The sequence below is a fragment of the Setaria italica genome, chromosome II (assembly GCF_000263155.2).
Source record: "Setaria italica strain Yugu1 chromosome II, Setaria_italica_v2.0, whole genome shotgun sequence".
Lineage (NCBI taxonomy): Eukaryota > Viridiplantae > Streptophyta > Magnoliopsida > Poales > Poaceae > Setaria > Setaria italica.
The window spans coordinates 37,588,747-37,607,038 of NC_028451.1; the positions used below are offsets into that span (position 1 = coordinate 37,588,747).

Genomic DNA, 18,292 nt, shown 5'->3' on the forward strand with positions numbered 1-18,292 from the left:
AACAAAATAGATGAACAACAACTAGATTCGGCTGGAGGACAAGATGATCTCAAAGTGACTGGTTCTGAAGGAACCGGTCTAACCGGTGTCCAAACCGGTCTGACCGGTCTTGTCAAAAGATTTGGCAGAACTGAAAGTGTCATGCCAATAAGCAAGGGGATGAAGAAAAAGCCAAGCTTAGCTGAGTTATTACATAAGTATCAGAAGATGGCCGAGCGAAAGCGAAGCAATCGGTTAGGAGATGATCAAAATAGGAATTCTTCGTCACCGAGAGCGAAGAAGCATAAACGGTCATCGTATCGGTCTTCAACATTTATTCCATCAATGCATATGCCATGGAATGCATATTCAGGTATACATGATTATAATCCATAGTTTTGGTATAACCCTTGGTTTTCATTTCATAACTATCAATATTATGCTTATGATTTACCAAGGAGCCATAGTTGGCCGTCATGGCCACATCAAGATTTCAGATATGCTTAGATGTTTTAGAAGCCGAAATAGAAGTTTCATAGATGTAGTACTTGATTTCGTTTTGACTACATTAGCATTCATAAAGAATTTAGAAGACCATCATATGGTCGATGCATCGTTCATCATCGTCCTCAGGAACTTTTGATCAGAAGAGTATTTTTTGGCTTGCAAACTTTGCTAGAAAACAGGGGGCATGTGTTGACGCCCAAAAGTGGCAGGACTTGGGAAATCTTGTCAAGCCTGTTCAGACCGGTCTCTCAACCGATCAGACCGGTTTGGGGAAAGTTTCCAAAATGCAAATTGGACTTTGCCATGGCATAGCTCTCATCGAGATGATTGAGATTCATATATAAAATGTCCGATTTGGAGTTCGGATGAGGGAGATACGACCTTCGCAAGATCTGCACATGTGCAGACCGGTCAGACCGGTTGCCTAGGCCGTTCGGACCGGTCTGGATCTGTGTAATCCAAGTAGGAGTTGTAATTTAGCACGATTTGTATTAGTGTTTCGACTCCTACATGGGGAAGATTTTCCCTCCCTATAAATATAAGGGGATTCGGCCGATTGAGAAGAGAACCCAATCGACGAAAACCAATCTACTATTTTTGTATCTTTTCTTTTATTTTTTGCCCAAACTTTTCCAATCTACTACTTGTTGTTCTTCCTTCGTCTCGACGACGTTTGAAGGCACTCTAGGTGGCCTGCCGATCCTAGAGCAACCCTGCGTGAGCTTGCCCCAACGGGATCCTTCCCGGGTGAGCGTTCGAAGGTTTATCGCTGAGCTCACCGGCGAACCAGTCTGACCAGTCCATCAAACTGATCTGATCAGCCTATGCAGAGGCGCTGCATCGAGCTCCTCTGCGCGCTACACTCTAGAGTGCGATTCGTGTGTTGGCTCCAAAAAACGTCAACACAAGGTAAACAATTGCATGAGCTATAAGGAAAGGCAAAGCAAAACAAAAGAATAACACGCCCATGGGCTGACTCAATTTCGTTGGTGGGCTTCAGGGTGGCCGTAGCAAGCCCTTCTCAGTTTCTCTGCAATTGAGCGAGTACAACTAGCTGTTTTGGGCGCGGGACCATCAAGATCCTTCATCGTCCGTGCGTGTGGCCCGTGTACTAACTCAAACATCTCTAACTGTGTCCAAGTTTATGAAAAACACCAATATATTTATAAATTTAATTAATTTTTATTAAATCCATTATAAATATATGTCTTGATAGTATATTTATTTGTACTATAGATGTTATTATATTTTTAAAAAAATAGTGAAAATTAAAGCAGTTTGTTTAGGATAAAACTAACATGAACTATGAATAATCCTCATGGCCAGAAAAAAGCAAAGGCCTCAGCACCCTTGGTGGAAACAGAAGCTAGGAGGAGTCCAAGGATCAGGACCAGGAATGCGGGGTTTAGGCATTCCAGCTGCACCTCCCGGAACTGTCTAGCATGTGCAGCAGTCCCACCAAGCCTCCCCACAAAAACCTTGGTAGCCATGGGAGAAGACTTTTGCAAGGTCAATAAAGGAACATTATCTGATGAAAATCTCAGGATGAAAGCAGCAAAACCCAATGTGATAGGAGACAAAGGAGGAATAAGACCCAAGAGAAACAAGAACAATGAGATGCCTCAGGAGCTAGAAGAAGGTGAATGCTCGGGCACAGGCTCCAGGACCTGAAACCCCATATGTCCTTCTTGAATATCATCTTTTCTTTGTCTTATTCATGTCATCGAACAAAGTATGGAATTCTGTTGAGAGGTTAACACCTCATCAAACTATGTATTTTGTTATGGTTGGTCAGACTCCAAAACAATGTAATGGATGTGATTGTCTGGAAGGTTTATCAGTACTATAATTGGAATATCAGCCTACTGGCTTCAATTTCGCTTCTAGTTCTACAGAATTTGAGCAAGGACTTGACAGATGTCAATCATAATAAGATTTGCTCTCACGCGTTCGCAACACCCATCCAATACTTCTTATGAATTACACACAAAGAGATAGAGCTTGGGTCATTTTATCTTGGAATATCAGGGGTTTAAACTCTATAGGAAAGTGGGAAGCTATCAATAGCAAGATTAAAGAATCTAATTGTGACATCATGTGCTTACAAGAAACAAAAAGAGAGGATATTGACTCAGGATACATTAAAAATTTCTGTCCCCCCCCCCAACTGGATGCTTTCGTTTTCCTACCCTCGATAGGAAACTCAGGAGGTTCCCTCATTGTCTGGAACAGTTCAAAATTTAGTGCAAGTCTTAAGTTTCAGAATGATTACGCTCAGTCAGTTCTAATCAATTGCTTATTATCTGGATATTCATGGTACCTCACCAATATATATGCTCCATGCACCACGGAAGGGAAAGCAACATTTATCAGATGGTTTAAAGAAATTGACATTGCAGATGAGGATAAGTGGTTGATAGTTGGAGACTTCAATCTCCTGAGACGACCGGAGGACAGGAATAAGCCAGGGGCCAACTGTCAAGAAATGCTAGCTTTTAACAATGCCATTAGTAAATTAAGACTCATTGAATTGCCTCTGAAGGGATGCCGCTATACTTGGACAAACAAACAGAGAAATCCACTTTTAGAGAGACTGGATTGGTTTTTCACTTCGATAGCATGGACTACTTGCTTCCCTAACTCAACTGTAATGGCTCTCTCTAGAGACACATCTGATCACACCCCATGTGTCATAACTGTGCAAACGAAGGTGCCCAGGCCGGCCATCTTCCGTTTTGAAAACTACTGGTTAGAACATGAGCACTTCACCCCCATATTACAGCATGCTTGGAATTTGCCATTGGATCATTTGGATCAGGCTAAAAGAGTAACAGCTAAATTCAAAAACCTCCGTCGAGTCTTGAAAGGATGGAAAGCTCAGTTACCAAATCTAGCCACCACTATTCAAAACAACAAAACCACTTTACAGTTTATGGACATAATTGAGGAATCAAGAGATCTGACTATTGAAGAATGGAACTTCAGGAAAGAAATACAGCAGTATCTGGAAAACCTATTACACCAACAAAAAATCTATTGGAAGCAAAGGGGGAAAGTCAGGTGGATTAAGTTAGGAGATGAGTGTACCAGATTCTTCCATGCACAAGCATCAGTTTGAAACCGAAAGAATACTATCACACACCTATACTCTGATGATGGAACACAAACAACCAAGCATGAAGAAAAAGCTGAATTATTATGGAAATCGTTCAAAGATGGAATGGGTACATCAGAATACACCCACATGTACCTAGATTTACAACAGCTACTACAAAGAGAGACGAACCTACAGTGTCTAGAGGAATCATTCTCAAAAGAAGAAATTGACAATGTTATACCACAGCTGCCAAATGATAAGTCACCAGGACCGGATGGTTTTAATGGAAAGTTCCTTAAAAAAACATGGAATATTATCAATCAGGACTTCTATAAATTAGTACAATGCTTCTTTCATGGGGACTTATGCTTACAGAGTATCAACTCCTCCTTCATAGCCTTACTGCCGAAAAAGGAAAGCCCTCTATATGTTGGAGACTTTAGACCAATATCCTTGCTTAACTCAACCATTAAATTAATAACAAAGCTCCTAGCACAGAGACTGCAACAGGTCATAAGATCTCTTATTCATAAAAATCAATATGGTTTCATCAAAACAAGGACTATCCAAGATTGTCTAGCATGGGCCTTTGAATTCCTACATATATGCAAAAAGTTGAAGAAACAAATAGTGGTTCTCAAGCTGGACTTTGAAAAAGCCTTTAACAAGATTGAGCACAAAGCCATCATAGAAATCCTAAAGCACAAAGGATTTGGCACCAGATGGGTTCAGTGGATCCAACAAATTCTTTGTTCTGGGACATCATCAGTACTTTTGAATGGAGTGCCGGGAAAATTTTTTCACTGCAAAAGAGGAGTCAGGCAGGGAGATCCCCTATCACCCCTCCTTTTTGTACTCACAGCAGATTTATTACAGTCTATTCTTAATCATGAGAAAGAATTAGGGAACCTGAAGCTACCTATCGAGGAAGGGGCAGAAACGGATTTCCCAATAGTCCAATATGCTGATGATACTCTTCTCTTCATGGAAGCCTGCCCTAGTCAGTTAAGGGTTCTAAAAGAAGTTTTACACATCTTTGCTCTGTCAACCGGTCTCAAAGTTAATTACGCTAAGTCAGTGATGATACCTATCAATATTTCAGAAGAAATACTTCAATCTCTGGCACAAACCTTTGAATGTCAGCAAGGATCTCTTCCATTCACTTATCTTGGTCTGCCACTTGGGTCAGTAAAACCAAAGATCGAACATTTCATGCCACTCATTCAAAGAATGGAAAAAAGATTGAATTCGATGCCTATGTTTCTCAGTCAAGGAGGAAAGCTTGAGATGGTTAACTCGGTTTTGTCCTCGTCCGCGGTATTCTTTTGTTCGACTATTAAAATACACAAGGGAGTCATATCACAGATAGACAAATTCAGAAAACATTGTCTTTGGAGGGGGTCCGACCCAAACTCTACAAAACCATCAAAGGCAGCCTGGCATATGGTTTGTCACTCTAAGGAAAATGGAGGACTAGGTGTAATAAACATAGCTGCGCATAATGAAGCCATGTTATTGAAATTTCTACACAAATTCTACTCCAAAGAAGATACACCGTGGGTAACGTTACTATGGAACAAATATTATCCAAATGGAAAGCTTCCAGGAGGGCAAAGTAGAGGTTCCTTTTGGTGGAAGGACATAATTAAACTACAAGACAAGTACAAAGGAATTGCTTCAGTTACAATAGCAAATGGCTCAACTGTGTTATTTTGGAATGATATGTGGCAAGGAGCAATTCCGGCACAACTCTTCCCAGAACTGCTATCCTTTGCAAAGGATACAAATGCAACCCTCAAGTCAGTCAAAGAAAAACAAAATTTCATAGAAAATTTCAACACTCCCTTATCAATAGAGGCACATGCTCAGTTTATGACTTTGCAACAATGGACCGCTGAAATTCACTTGGAACTACATAATGATACCTGGTCCTATATCTGGGGATCACCTTCATTTTCTACCAAGAGGGCATACAAATCAATCATGGGTACTAGGAATGTACATCAAGCATTCAGATGGCTATGGAAATCGAAATGTCAAAAGAAACACAAAATCTTCTTTTGGTTATTGCTCATGGACAAACTAAACACGAGAGATCTCCTAAGAAGAAGGCAGATGGCCCTTGAGTCTTACAACTGCGAGCTTTGCATCAGACAAAAAAGAGAGACGGCATATCACTTATTTTTCCGCTGCAACTTTGCAAAGGCTTGCTGGAGAAGTATTGGGATTACTTATGTGCATACAAGGCCGATCTTGAACATACTAGAGCAACTAAAAAGGAAATTGGGAATATCGTTTTTTATGGAGATTATAATCTTGATGGCGTGGAGCATCTGGACAACAAGAAACAACTGGATGTTCAACAATTTTGATCCTCTCAGCTTGGCTTGCAAGCGAAAATTCGTCTCCGAACTTAAGGACCTCTCGCTCCGGATCAAATCAAGACATCGTCCTCGGCTCGAAGACTGGATTCAATCCCTTTAGGCTTTTTTGCTTGTACCTGTTCGGCTTCTCTTCTTTTACTTTTTTTTTCTTTTATCCGATTTATTTCACCCGCTCTTACGCCTCTTCTTTGTATTACTTTTGTTGCAACTTTACCTATTTATATATATATTTAATCAGTAGGGGTTCTGAACCCCTCCTGTAATTTTCAAAAAAAAAACATGAACTATGAACTATAATTTAGAACTAGAACGGATGGAGCGCATGCATTTCACACATACGCACACTGGTTTAATTCTTGTTGGTTACGTGTGCAAACGGACAAAGATCTTCTGCCAAATGGCGATTTATTTAATACACTACCACACCATTGCTCTGGTCCCTCATCAGTCGTCCTGCCATCGCTTTGTTTGTGCGGATTCAGATCAAGATATGCAATGCACATTGCTACTTTGATCGACGTACTCGAGTTGATGAGGTTTACAGACTATGACGATATAGGATATGCATATTCCAACGGCCATCCACAAATCCATAAATGTGGGTGTGATCGCATCCGTCAACCACTGTATGCATGCTTTCGGCATTCCTCTTGATTGTCAGTTGTCACTACTCATGCAGTAGGTGTTGTCTTGTTAGCCAAAACGAATATATAGCTGCAAACCAAACCCTTAACTGGGGGATCGGGTAGCTAGTCAGTTTAATTTGTCCCTTGAAGAAAACGAAATACCGTCATCCAGTCCTACTCTCTTTTATTAGCAGAAAAATATAGATGTAGCTAAACATGTGCTGAAGTATTTCAGTTCAAACGAACACTGCAATGCTCAGCCGACCACATGTCCTTTGGGGTCCGCATGCACTACAAGAGGCAAGATGGTAGCCAAAGCAGCAGAGGAAAATGCATTGCTGCAATCAGCACCTGAAAGACTTTGGGGGCCAATATCGTTTACTCGTGAAATCTCCAATATCTACACTCAAAAAATAATTCTAGGCAGCAAACTTATCACTAGTTGTCTTAGTGGCGACCAATGCTAAACACATTACACATCCCATATACTGGTATTCCTGTAAGGCTACAGCCCTGTGGCTGTGAGCCAAAACACCATTTTTGCAGGTCATGCATGCAATGGGAAACAAGCTAAACCCACCATGCATCCACCCATCAGTAACTGATTTTCAATCTTGCGTCTAGAATATGTAAACTTTCACACAACCATTCATACTTTCAACACATACACATTGCAAATATCAAATAAATTTAATAATACTACTAGAATATGTACGATTTGGTCGATTAGACAATCCAGTGAACACTCCCAGATTCCCGCACAACCACAATATCCGTAATCAACGCGAACAGTGCGGAGAATTTTTGTAAGAGAAGAATGCAAACTACAAAGGACATATGCAGCGACACATGTCATTGTCGAAACCTCTAAACCGCCAAGAAAACAGTGGGCAAACTTAAACAACCAAGAAAAACGTGTGCTTGCTTGATGGTTGGCCGATAAGAAAATTTACATTAGGGGTTTTGAACGGGTTCAGTTTCCAGATAGCTCCAATCAGATCAGCATCTTCTATTTGACATACAATACCACTGAACCTCTTCATACAAAATGACACCACTGAATCTCCTACAGTGATCGAAGATTCATTTGGTCGCTTCCACTTGGAAGGACATTGTCCAGTATCCCCTAATCCTGATGTCTTGGCTTTCATCGTTCTAGCCTAATTTAATTCTTTGCAAGCTAAGGTTGGAACTCTTTGTGAAAGTTTTCGATTTATCTATGCTACCATTAAATAAATTATCTTAGGAAAGAATAGGTTGGTCATCTATAACCCCAGATTCAGCCAATGCAAGCAAGCAATTAAAGATGGCATGCATGCCTTTGAACCTACATGCCTGCTTCCACATGACTTTGTTTCCCAGAAAATCCATGCGACGGAAAATCCCTGTATTTGAGACAATATAATCTTTTTCTTAATTAAAGGTGTCTCTCCGTGGATTTAAGCTCATGATTAGCCTCATGAAAATCTTATATACATATAATTAAAGGTATCTCTCGATGGATTTAAGACAGTATAATTAAACGGTTCTACCACCATGCGGGGATGGAGAGGGTCCTGCTCAGATGCCATGGCCATGGTGTGAAGAAGAAGAAGACTGGAAGTAGAAGAAATAAAGAAGGAGAGCTCTTGGATATGCAGTATATGATGAAGATCTAGGCCCAAAGTTCTGGTTTGGATAATAAAGGCCGATATCTAGATATGCATTGTGTGCGGTCGCACAGGCCGGAAACCATTTTCATTTTCTAAACAAAAATCTAAACATGCACTAGATACACCCTATTATGTATACATTGTGGCGCTTCAGGATTACAACAACCTCTTCACCGCCCCCGGCCCACCGACTCCCTCTCCTCCAGCGGACCAACCTTGTTTCCCAGTCTTTCCTCTAAAATTGTAGTTCATCTCAATCCCAAACCCTCAACCCTAATCCTGAAATCCCTTAATTACTGTGATCCGCATGAGAGAGGCTTGTTGATCTCGCAAGAAATGGAAAAGAGGTAGGCTAATATCACCAGAGTTGAATAGGAGGGTGAAGATTAGAGTGAAGAAAAACAATAAGTGTGAGTAGTCCAAGCCAACAACACTCATGTGTGATGTGTCATACAGCAAACAATGCAAATCCATAATATAATTTAGCAACGCAATACACACTAGAGTAGAGTACTACTCATATGTTGACATGCACGCACTTACACCTTGGTCGTGAGTCGTTTTTGGGCACCACCGTTTGGATGGATCGTGGGATGATGTTGGATCCAAGAAGAACCTTAGGCATGAGTGCTTCTGGTTGCAACAGAACCCAATTGAGCCCTTGAGCAGCAGCTATAGCTAGTGTGCACTTTATTCCATGGACAGGCAGAGACGACATCCACACACGATGGATTACCCATCGTTTTAATTATCCTCCCAATCAACATTAGCATCTACCTACCTTGGTCCGCTCCATTTTAGCACTGCTTGTACGCGACCGAGAACTGTTACAGTATGGATGGATAGATGGACGGGAAGGAGATCGATGAGCTCTCTACGAGCTGCCTAGCCGCTGTCCTGCAGCATCTGGAGCAGCGCGGCGCGGAGGCCGTCATCGTCATGGAGCTGGGCGGGCACGTCGACGACGACGTCCTGCACGGTCATGCCGTGCACGCGGGTGACGCAGGCGTGCTGGACGTGCAGCTCCAGGGAGCGGAGCGCCACCATCAGCCGCGCGGCGGCGTGCGGGGCGGCGCTCGTCGCTCGCACCGCGGCCGCGTCGGGCCCCAGCATCCGCACCTCCACCGCCTCGTCGCCGTGGCCGGGGGCTCCCGGGGGGCCGCACGAGGAGGCGGCGACGGGTGGCTCCCACCTCGCGGCAGCGGCGCGCCTCGACTCGGCCTCGAGCCGCGCGACGCGGGCGCGGAGCTCGGCGATGTAGGCGGCGGCGTCGGCGAGGAGGGAGGCCTTGTCCATCCGCGACACGGTGGGGACGGCGGCGCGGAGGTCGCAGAATCGGCGGTTCAGCTTCTCCCGGCGCTGCCGCTCAGCCTCCACGTGGCTGACGGTGGGGCCGTCCGGGCGGGTGCCGGGCTTCCGGCCCCGCCGCTTCCCCGGGCGCTGCGCCGGGACCGTGGCGCCGGGCTCCTGCTGCTGCGGCGCCGGCTGTGGAGGCGGCGCCGGCTGCACGGAGAGCTCGGAGTCCGTCGAGAGGGTGCTCCCCACGGGCCACAGGTCGTCCCCGTCGTCGTAGCCCTCGTTCTTGGCGACGACGACGTCACCGAGCAGCCATTGCTCGGGGACCTCGCATGAGGTGAACTCGATGATCGGGTGGCCGGCGTGGGAGAAGAAGGGCGGCGGCGAGGGCGGGGAGAAGGAGTTGCACGGGGACAGCCGCAGGTCGTCCATTGGATTGCACTCGCTCGCTCACTCACTCACTGGTGGTGGTGGTCACGGCGTACCTGAACTCCTCCTGAAAGTGGAAACCGGACATAGGCGCTTCGATCGGTCATGTGGTTCTGGTTTTATAGTGCCGGCCGGCGATTCATTTTGCGTTTAGGGCCTCGTGACAAGCTTTTATTGCGAACAGGGATTAATTTTGTCCCGGGGACGTTGGGAGTTGGAACACTAGCTTGCTTGTCGTCCAATTGGAACCAAAAGTGTGCTGCTCCAAAGACCAGTGCGAAAGTGACGTGAGCTGGTCAATTGGATTACCAAGATCACACACACACGCACAACAAAAAAAAAAACCTTGCTCAAATAGTAAAACCAGCAAACAAAACTAAGGTCAGTGGCCTGATTCCATGTCTTTTCCTTGCCAGCTATGTTCGTCTGACCTGTGCTTTTACACTAGCTGATGAAGTCAGTCAAGAACGAAACTCAAGATCAAAGTCCCTAGTTCCTCTATTCATTTACCGGCCAAATAAAAGAAATCGAATAAGCTGGGGGTCGCTGTCATCGCACGCGCGTTGGCGGGGACAGAGTATGCAAGAGCCAAAGGAACGAGCGCATGTACACGTACGTGTACGCAGACATTCACGACCGGAGCCATGCGTAGTACGTGCTGCAGAAATTCGATCTGAAAAATAAGTGGAGGCCAACGCAAGGAGATTCAAAAATTCAGTTTGAGGCGTTCGTGATGCCAGCCGGCGCCATGAGGTCGCTCTCGACCTGGACGAGACTGATCTCCGTATGCGATCTAGTAGGAAATAATGCCTTGACCTGTGTACGATTTGGTCGATTAGGATGGCGAGCGATGGAGATGAACAACTCTTTACTACGGCCCAGGTTATCGCATGCTGCTTGGTCGTCCTGCACCGGCCAACCACGCCAGTCACATTCACATGATCACATCGTATCGTGTGTATGAGTCCAGCACAGCAGATGATTTTTCTCACCGTGCTGGGTAGCCAGCGACCGTTAGATGAGATCGCAGTGCGTGTATCAGACTGTCAGTGATCAGACACGGCCGCGCGCGTTGGAAAAGTCTTTTCTAGCTAGCTAACCACACGGATAGGAGCCGGAGGCGCGCCGCGCAAAGGCGTCAGGCGCCGTGCGCCTGGAGCTTATTACTACCGCGCGGGAGAGGGCCGGCCTCCGGGGCTTTGGGAGGTGCCAGCCACCGCCAGGGCGCGCAGGCGGTCGGTCCGGCCGCGCGCGCGCGTCCAACAGGACGACGACGACCCCGGCCTGCCGCGCGCGCGGTCCCGGCTCATGTGGTACTCCGCGCGCTGCCGCTGCTCTCCTCTCCTCCTCGCCACTGGTTCGTTCGTGCACTGCCCACCACCTGTGCCGCGGCCAGTTGCAATAAGGGCGTCTCCAACGATCTAGGGTAGAACTAATTTTTTATTCATTAAACAGTGCAAAAGACAGTTAGAGTGAAGAGATAATCTCGCTTATTTTCCCATGTACATTCCCACTTCTGGGAAACCGCCTTAAGTACCGGTTCTAAGTCCCCCTTACTACCTGTTGTGCAACCGGTACTACGATGTCGGTACTAAATGGGAGCTTTAGTACCGGGTCAAATAACCGGTACTAAAGGTCCCCTTTAGTACCGGTTGGTCTGTCCAACTGGTACTAAATTGGCTGCCACGTTGCGCGTGGCGGAGGCCAATTTAGTACCACGTGGCAGAGGCCAATTTAGTACCGGTTGGTAATACCAACCAGTACTAACACCTTTTTCTTTTTCTTTTTCTTTTCTCATTTTCTTTTTTATTTCTTCATTCTATATTCGTATTTATTTTCTTTACATATACTAGTTCTAATACGTGTATATATAAAGTTATATTTGATCTATAATATTACATTTGAGATAATATTATACACACACATCTTGTGCATACACATTTATGAATAATATTACATTGCATCAACACTTGAAGTTCAACATTTTGAACCTGAGTCATGACGGTGATGCAGATTTGATCCATCATTATGGAACTCCCCCGCTGGATTTATTACCTCATCCAAAACAAACCCAGAGAGTTGTTCTTGAATAATCCTGATTTTTTCCGTCTCCGGAGTGCTTCCTTCATGTGCACCGTCATGTCATTGGCAAAAGTTATTATAAAGCGGATCACAATTAAAACTAATTTATTGCACGATCCTCGATCGATTCTGGCCTGTCAGATCAGCAGCTCAATCGCCCCGTCGGATCACTCACATCAATCGTTTCAGGAGGTTTTTAGGTACCGGTCTCATCTAGGGCGTACTCGTGCCATCATCTCCTTGGCCTAGATACTTGATTAGTTCCTCATGTTCGAAACTTTAAGTCATTATCCAGGAGATCCCCATCGGATTGAACTTGATGGACTCTCTCTCACACACACACACATGTACACACGCATACATCTATGGTAATGATTTAGAAATCGTAAACTATATAAAACCCATATCGCCGAAGTTTGCCTCCACCATTACCCATGGAGGCTAATGAATAAAGAAGCTACGTCTTGGAAATCGTATGCAGGAAACGCAAGATGAACCAGCAAGGACATGAAATTACAGTAGTACGTCCCTTCTTGAAATATAGAACGACGACGACAAACAAACAAAAAAACACTTTCCACAGCGTAAATAAACCTCGCCCAATTTTAGACGACGCGATAATATAGTGTGTGGCACGTGACAGCGTGTGAGTTGTACTAGGTAAGGGCATGTTTCTTTCCGTCTTTCCGTCTTGGATTATGGTACAATGGTAGGGTAAAAGATTATCATGGGATCACAAATAATCAGAAATAAGCTATCAAAGACCAGCTTATTTGTGATCCAATATGATGCAAGATGATATTATACCATAGTAACCATAACTTATAATTTAGTGGATTACTCAAACAAGATCCTCCGCGTAAATGAAGCGACACGTACATCATCCCAGTACGTGTACGTATATTACATTCTCTCCAGCCGAGGAGGCGAGGTTCACATGGCAGGGCACATGCACATCAGGCAGCCAATGACGACGAGGAGCCTGTGGTGAGCCTGTGGTCGGTCAGAGGGAGGGCGCACGCGGTGGGGCGCGCATACTCGCAGCAAGGAGATCTGCCGCCATCAAGTCTCTCCCTGCTACGAGTCGCAGAGAGCTTGCCTTTGCACGACGATTCCGGATCCTCGATCGATCGCGGCAGAGCCTGCACATACGAGGTGGTGCAGTGATCATGCATCATCTTGCATTATTTCAGCTCATCGTGTACCTCAATGTACGAATGAAAACAAACAATACATATGGCGATATGAGACGTAGAATATGAAACAATAAAGTTTTTTTATCAAAAATACTAAACGTAAATAGGTAAACAAAACACGACTACATCTTCGGTTCCTTCAAAACACATGCACGGGCGCTAGCAATTCACAAAACTAGATTACAAGCTAGTTCAGATCTGTGGAGGGTACAAAGGAAATTTAGATGCTATCAATGTTTGCGTAAATTAGACAATTATGATTCGTTCATATGTTATCATGTTCTACTAATAATTTGAAATCTCAAGTATATCTGAAGTTTAACCCTATAATTTGAACAAGATCAAATTGGAAAACTAGATCATGGAATTATTTTCTTTACTCGAAAGAAATTTATATACAGCTAAAGGAGATGCGCAACAAATAAATTAGCTGATGCGTAGTTTTTCCGATAAGTCGCTAGGTTTGGTTGCTTCGTCATTTGGCTACCGAGATCGGCGGCTGTTTGCCGAGATGGCAATGCAGAGGTGTAAACGCCAGCGTGATCCCGTCGTGAGGATGCAGTGGGAGGTCCATCGGTTTGCTACCTTCACAGCCAGATATTGAGGGCCATTTACATTGGTTACTTCTTTGCATTTGCATACATGGTCATTCTTGTTTCTTCTGGGGCATCTCACAACAACTACTACGACTCTATGAGTCTTGTTGGGCCGTGCGTCAGGAGAGGCCGGATGCCATGAGTGCAGACCATTTGGCCAGGGGGGTGCACAAAGGGTAAAAAATTGACTACTAGCAAGTAAAATCGTTTTTTTCCTGGGTGCATTTGCACCCACAAGCTTGTTCTTGGCTTCGCCCCATGTGCAGCAGCGGCACTGGAGCTTACGTGTGGTACGCGCCGCCGCTTTCATGACGTGCCGGCGGCCGGCCGGCAAGGGACTGGCGGTCACCGGAGGATCATAACCGTCCGACGCTGCGGTCACTGGAGCTCTACAATTTTGCAGGCCATCGATCCCAGGTCAGCTCGTACGGGACGAGCTCGATCAATCAGGTACCCGGCCCCCGTCGTCTCCGACGCCGCCTGTGCCTGTCGTCAGCGTGTGCGCAGTCTCTGCCTTCTGCGCGCTCTGCGGCTATCTCATGCATGCACGCCTGCATGCCGGGTCGTGCGGGGTATAGCCTTCAGCAGGGTGATTGTCGCCTAGTGATGGCTCCATCTCACAGACTTTTCTAGCTACCTTTATTTGGTCGACACGTACGTAGTGCTTCTTGTTTGCCAAAGCTGCACGAGTCTCGGTCGTCCATTTTTTTTCTTTAGCTAGGGCGGGCGATCGAGTAGGGGGTCAGGATCAATCAATCGATCCAGTCCCGCGATAGATCGATCTCCTCAAGCTAGCTAGCACTAGCGCCTAGCAGATGATCCTCATGCCGATCCATCGGGCTGCGGCAAAATGTAAACTTGTTAACGGGATCTAAACTTGTCAACTTTACAATTTGAAATTGTTTAATACTTCAAAATGTTCTTTAGTTTTGAAATATAAAATTTTGAATTTTTAAATGACTTCGACTATAGATAAGCTATCTATATAAAAATTGTAGAGCTTGATGAGACCTAACACTTTTGAAGTTGGCATATTTTTCATTTGAGATTGTTTATTACTCGAAAATGTTATTACAAGTTCCGAAATGTACAAATTTTAATTTTTTCAAAGGACTTTGGTTATAGAGAATCACTATACGAAAGTTGTAGCACGAGGTCGAAATGTATATAATTATATATAAATAAATGAGCATATGCGTGATTAAATGTTAATATATAAGTATATGTGAATGTATGAGTATATGTGTGAGTACATGTGAATGTGTTTAGTGGATGTATTTTTTGAATACAAACTTTTTCATATCATCTCAGATGAATACAAACTTTATATCAAAATTGTAGAGCTCAACGACACATTAAACTTTGTAGTTGACAAGTTTTGCATTTGAGGTCATTTAATAGCTCCAAAATATATTTTTAGAAGAAAAAAATGCAGAAACGGATTCCAAGGACGGGTGACGCCATCACCCGCACCTGGAAACATTTTCCAAGCGTCATCCGTCCCTGGAAATTGTTTCCAGGGGCGGGTTATGACGTCACCCGCACATGCTAAATGGCACCCTATATATGGTGGCGCCCGCAGGTGTTGACGCAAAATCTGGACCTCAGACTTCTGCGTTGAACAACACGGAGGACCTGGGAGATCCGCTTAACTCCAGTGCAGGCTCCAAATCGGCTCGCGAGTGGTGCAAGGTGTGCCAGTCAATTTGACCTAAAAATTGACAAGGTAAACATTAAATTCCTGAGCTGATAAGAAACATTAAAAAATTGACAAGGACCTATCTTCGATTCCTTCTGAGCATGCACTAGTGGACTCGACACCACCGGGTCCAGCACCACCGGCTGCAGCATCAGAAGAATAACGGGTGGCCACACCACCGGCTGCAGCATCAGAAGAACAACGGGTGGCCACACCAACGGCTCTAGCACCAGCTCTAGAGCCGGTGGACTGGCCGGAACACCATCCACCACCAACTCAAGCATCACCACGATAACAACAGGTGGACCTGCCAAAGGAACCACAACAACAATAGGTGGACCCGCAATTAGTGCCTCGAGTCATGCGGGCTTACGAGAACGAAGGATCAAACATTGCAGTAAGATGGCACACGAGCAACAAAGCAGCCAAGATGGAAGACAAGACGGAAGACAAGATCCAAGCCATCTGACGACCGGGATATTCCAAGCCCCACACTTAGTCAGAGTACAACTTCATCATTGGAGTCGATGACATACTAGATTTACCGGATTGTACTCGAAAATTTGAGTATAGTAAACTGTTACTACCCGATTGGGCAATCGCCAGGATCCCAGGTGAAATGCAAAGGATGCACAGTTGGTACACAAGGGCATAGACTTGGGTTCAGAACCATACGGGCACAGTACTCACCGGATGTTTTCGGACCTCTATTCGATGAGTATTCCAAAATCTTCTTCGATTTTTGAGACATCCATGATGTGTTCCACCTCTCAGAGCTAGAGTTAAACCTCGTCAGATTGTGGTGCATGTAAGTGCTTCATCGATGCTATTATCTTGTGTATATGCTATGGCCTACATGTACTATGCATAACTAATTAATTGCGATACATTGTACAGGATGCAAGAAAATAACATGCATGTTGTAAAGGAGAAGTCCGGATATCTTGATCCTTATACTATTTGCGAAGTTAGGCACAACTTTTGCGAAGTTAGGAATAACTTCCCAAGTCAGTGGGGAGATAACCATGACAAGCTAGCTAAGTACAAGACAAAGAAGGAGAAAAGGGCGAAATGAGTACAACAACATAAAAAAGCTATGAGGAAGGTTTCAGCCTACATAGCGCATATGATGATTACGTGGCAAGATAGGCATTACATATGGACGCCCTACAACTTCCAGTGAGTCTAAATTTCTACCATTTGTTATAATATATACACTTGATTCTTCATGCCTAAAAAAACCTTATATAATATTTTTGCAGGAGTCACTAGATTGCTTTTATGATACAACCAAAGATAGGAATTGTGACCGTATTTAACTCATTAGATTGGGAACAGGATAGATACAAAGAATTCATATTCATCCTACAAAAGTTAGTGAATTTCTTATTATGTACACTTACATTGTGTAAATTGTTCCACCCAAAGATTACATATAAATTAACTTCTCTTTTTTTTCAAAACAGGGCTTACCGGCACTACATGTAAAGAGAAGGAATTTATAACCCCGAGAGACCGGAAAAAATAGTTGTACACACAAACTTTTCATGCCACAAGTAACCATCTGGTTCTGTACACTGTGGGTATTACATGTGCGAGCATATCAGAATGCTCGGGAGATACATAACTGATCCCGAATGTGTAAGGGGCTACCTTTCATATATAGGGATGTGTGTGTACATACATAAGTACACACACACACACACACACACACATATATATATAAGTTGTTGCTCATGGAGATGTGAACTATGTAGTCGAGGCCTAATCTGCAATTAAAATTCACGAGAATGCAATCTACGTAACACTTTTTAATTTTTTCATGGATTTTAATTGCAGATTAGGCCTCAACTACATAGTTTACGTGTCCATGAGCAACAACTTCTATATATAGGCATCGATTTACGTCGGTTCATTTTTGCATGAAGTGGTAAACCTGAAGGGTACCTATTATTACCCAGAACACGAATTAGCATAAGAAGATAAATACATTAGCCTCCATGAGTGGGAGAATTAAGAGTACCACCAAAGCTAGCCTTCGTGAGTGGCAGAAAAACATATTGTCAATGTGCACTCTAATGATGTATATATGTATGGTTCTATTTCCTTATTATTATTTCGTAAACTTAAATTGAATTTATGTAACATATATTCTATGTCGATCACTACAGCTTCTTCAATTCGGTCGCACACTAGACTGTTAGGGTGAAATTAGCGGGAAATAAAAGTTTTAAAAACTGGCGGGAAACAGTTTTATCAAATTCAATTTCAATAGCTGAATTTTTTGACGGGAACGACATTTTCAGAGGCGGGTAAAAGACGGGTGATAGCGTCACCCGCCCTGAAAATGGCTTTATAGGGGTGCGCCTGCAAATGCCGTTTCAACCGTACTTGAAAACCCAGTGCAACAAATTAGAGCAATCACGCTTAGCAACCGTTTTTAGTAGTGCAACAATTAGAGCAATCACGCTAGCAACTAGTACTCCGTAATTAGTAGCAGCAAAAGAGCAATAACGCAACGTCCTTCTCCTACGACGAAATGTACTTGCCCTACGGTGGAGTAGGACTGTAGGAGCATGGCCTTGGGTACAGGAGGGAGATCGAGGACGAGGCGGAGTAACGGCGCGTCGCGTCGAGGGCGTCGCGTTGCCCAGGAAGTACGGCTGCAGGTAGCTACACGATGCGCGGTGGTTAGAGAGGGAGAGAGGCCCCCTGTACGACGTGCGTGCAGTGAGAGCCACGGCACGGC

General features: G+C 44.4%; 1 protein-coding gene across 1 annotated transcript; it reads right to left on the reverse strand.

Moving 5' to 3' along the window:
- Window positions 1-8,691: 8,691 nt before the first annotated feature.
- LOC101773024 (transcription factor MYC2) lies at window positions 8,692-10,048 on the reverse strand. The gene has a single exon (XM_004957325.3). The coding sequence runs from the start codon at window positions 9,971-9,973 to the stop codon at window positions 9,131-9,133; it is 843 nt and encodes a 280-aa protein (XP_004957382.1). The 5' UTR covers window positions 9,974-10,048; the 3' UTR covers window positions 8,692-9,130.
- Between the last annotated feature and the right edge of the window lie 8,244 nt (window positions 10,049-18,292).

Excerpts from the sequence above, each read along its gene's own strand:
- LOC101773024 (XM_004957325.3), bottom strand. The coding sequence starts at position 9,973 with ATGGACGACCTGCGGCTGTCCCCGTGCAACTCCTTCTCCCCGCCCTCG.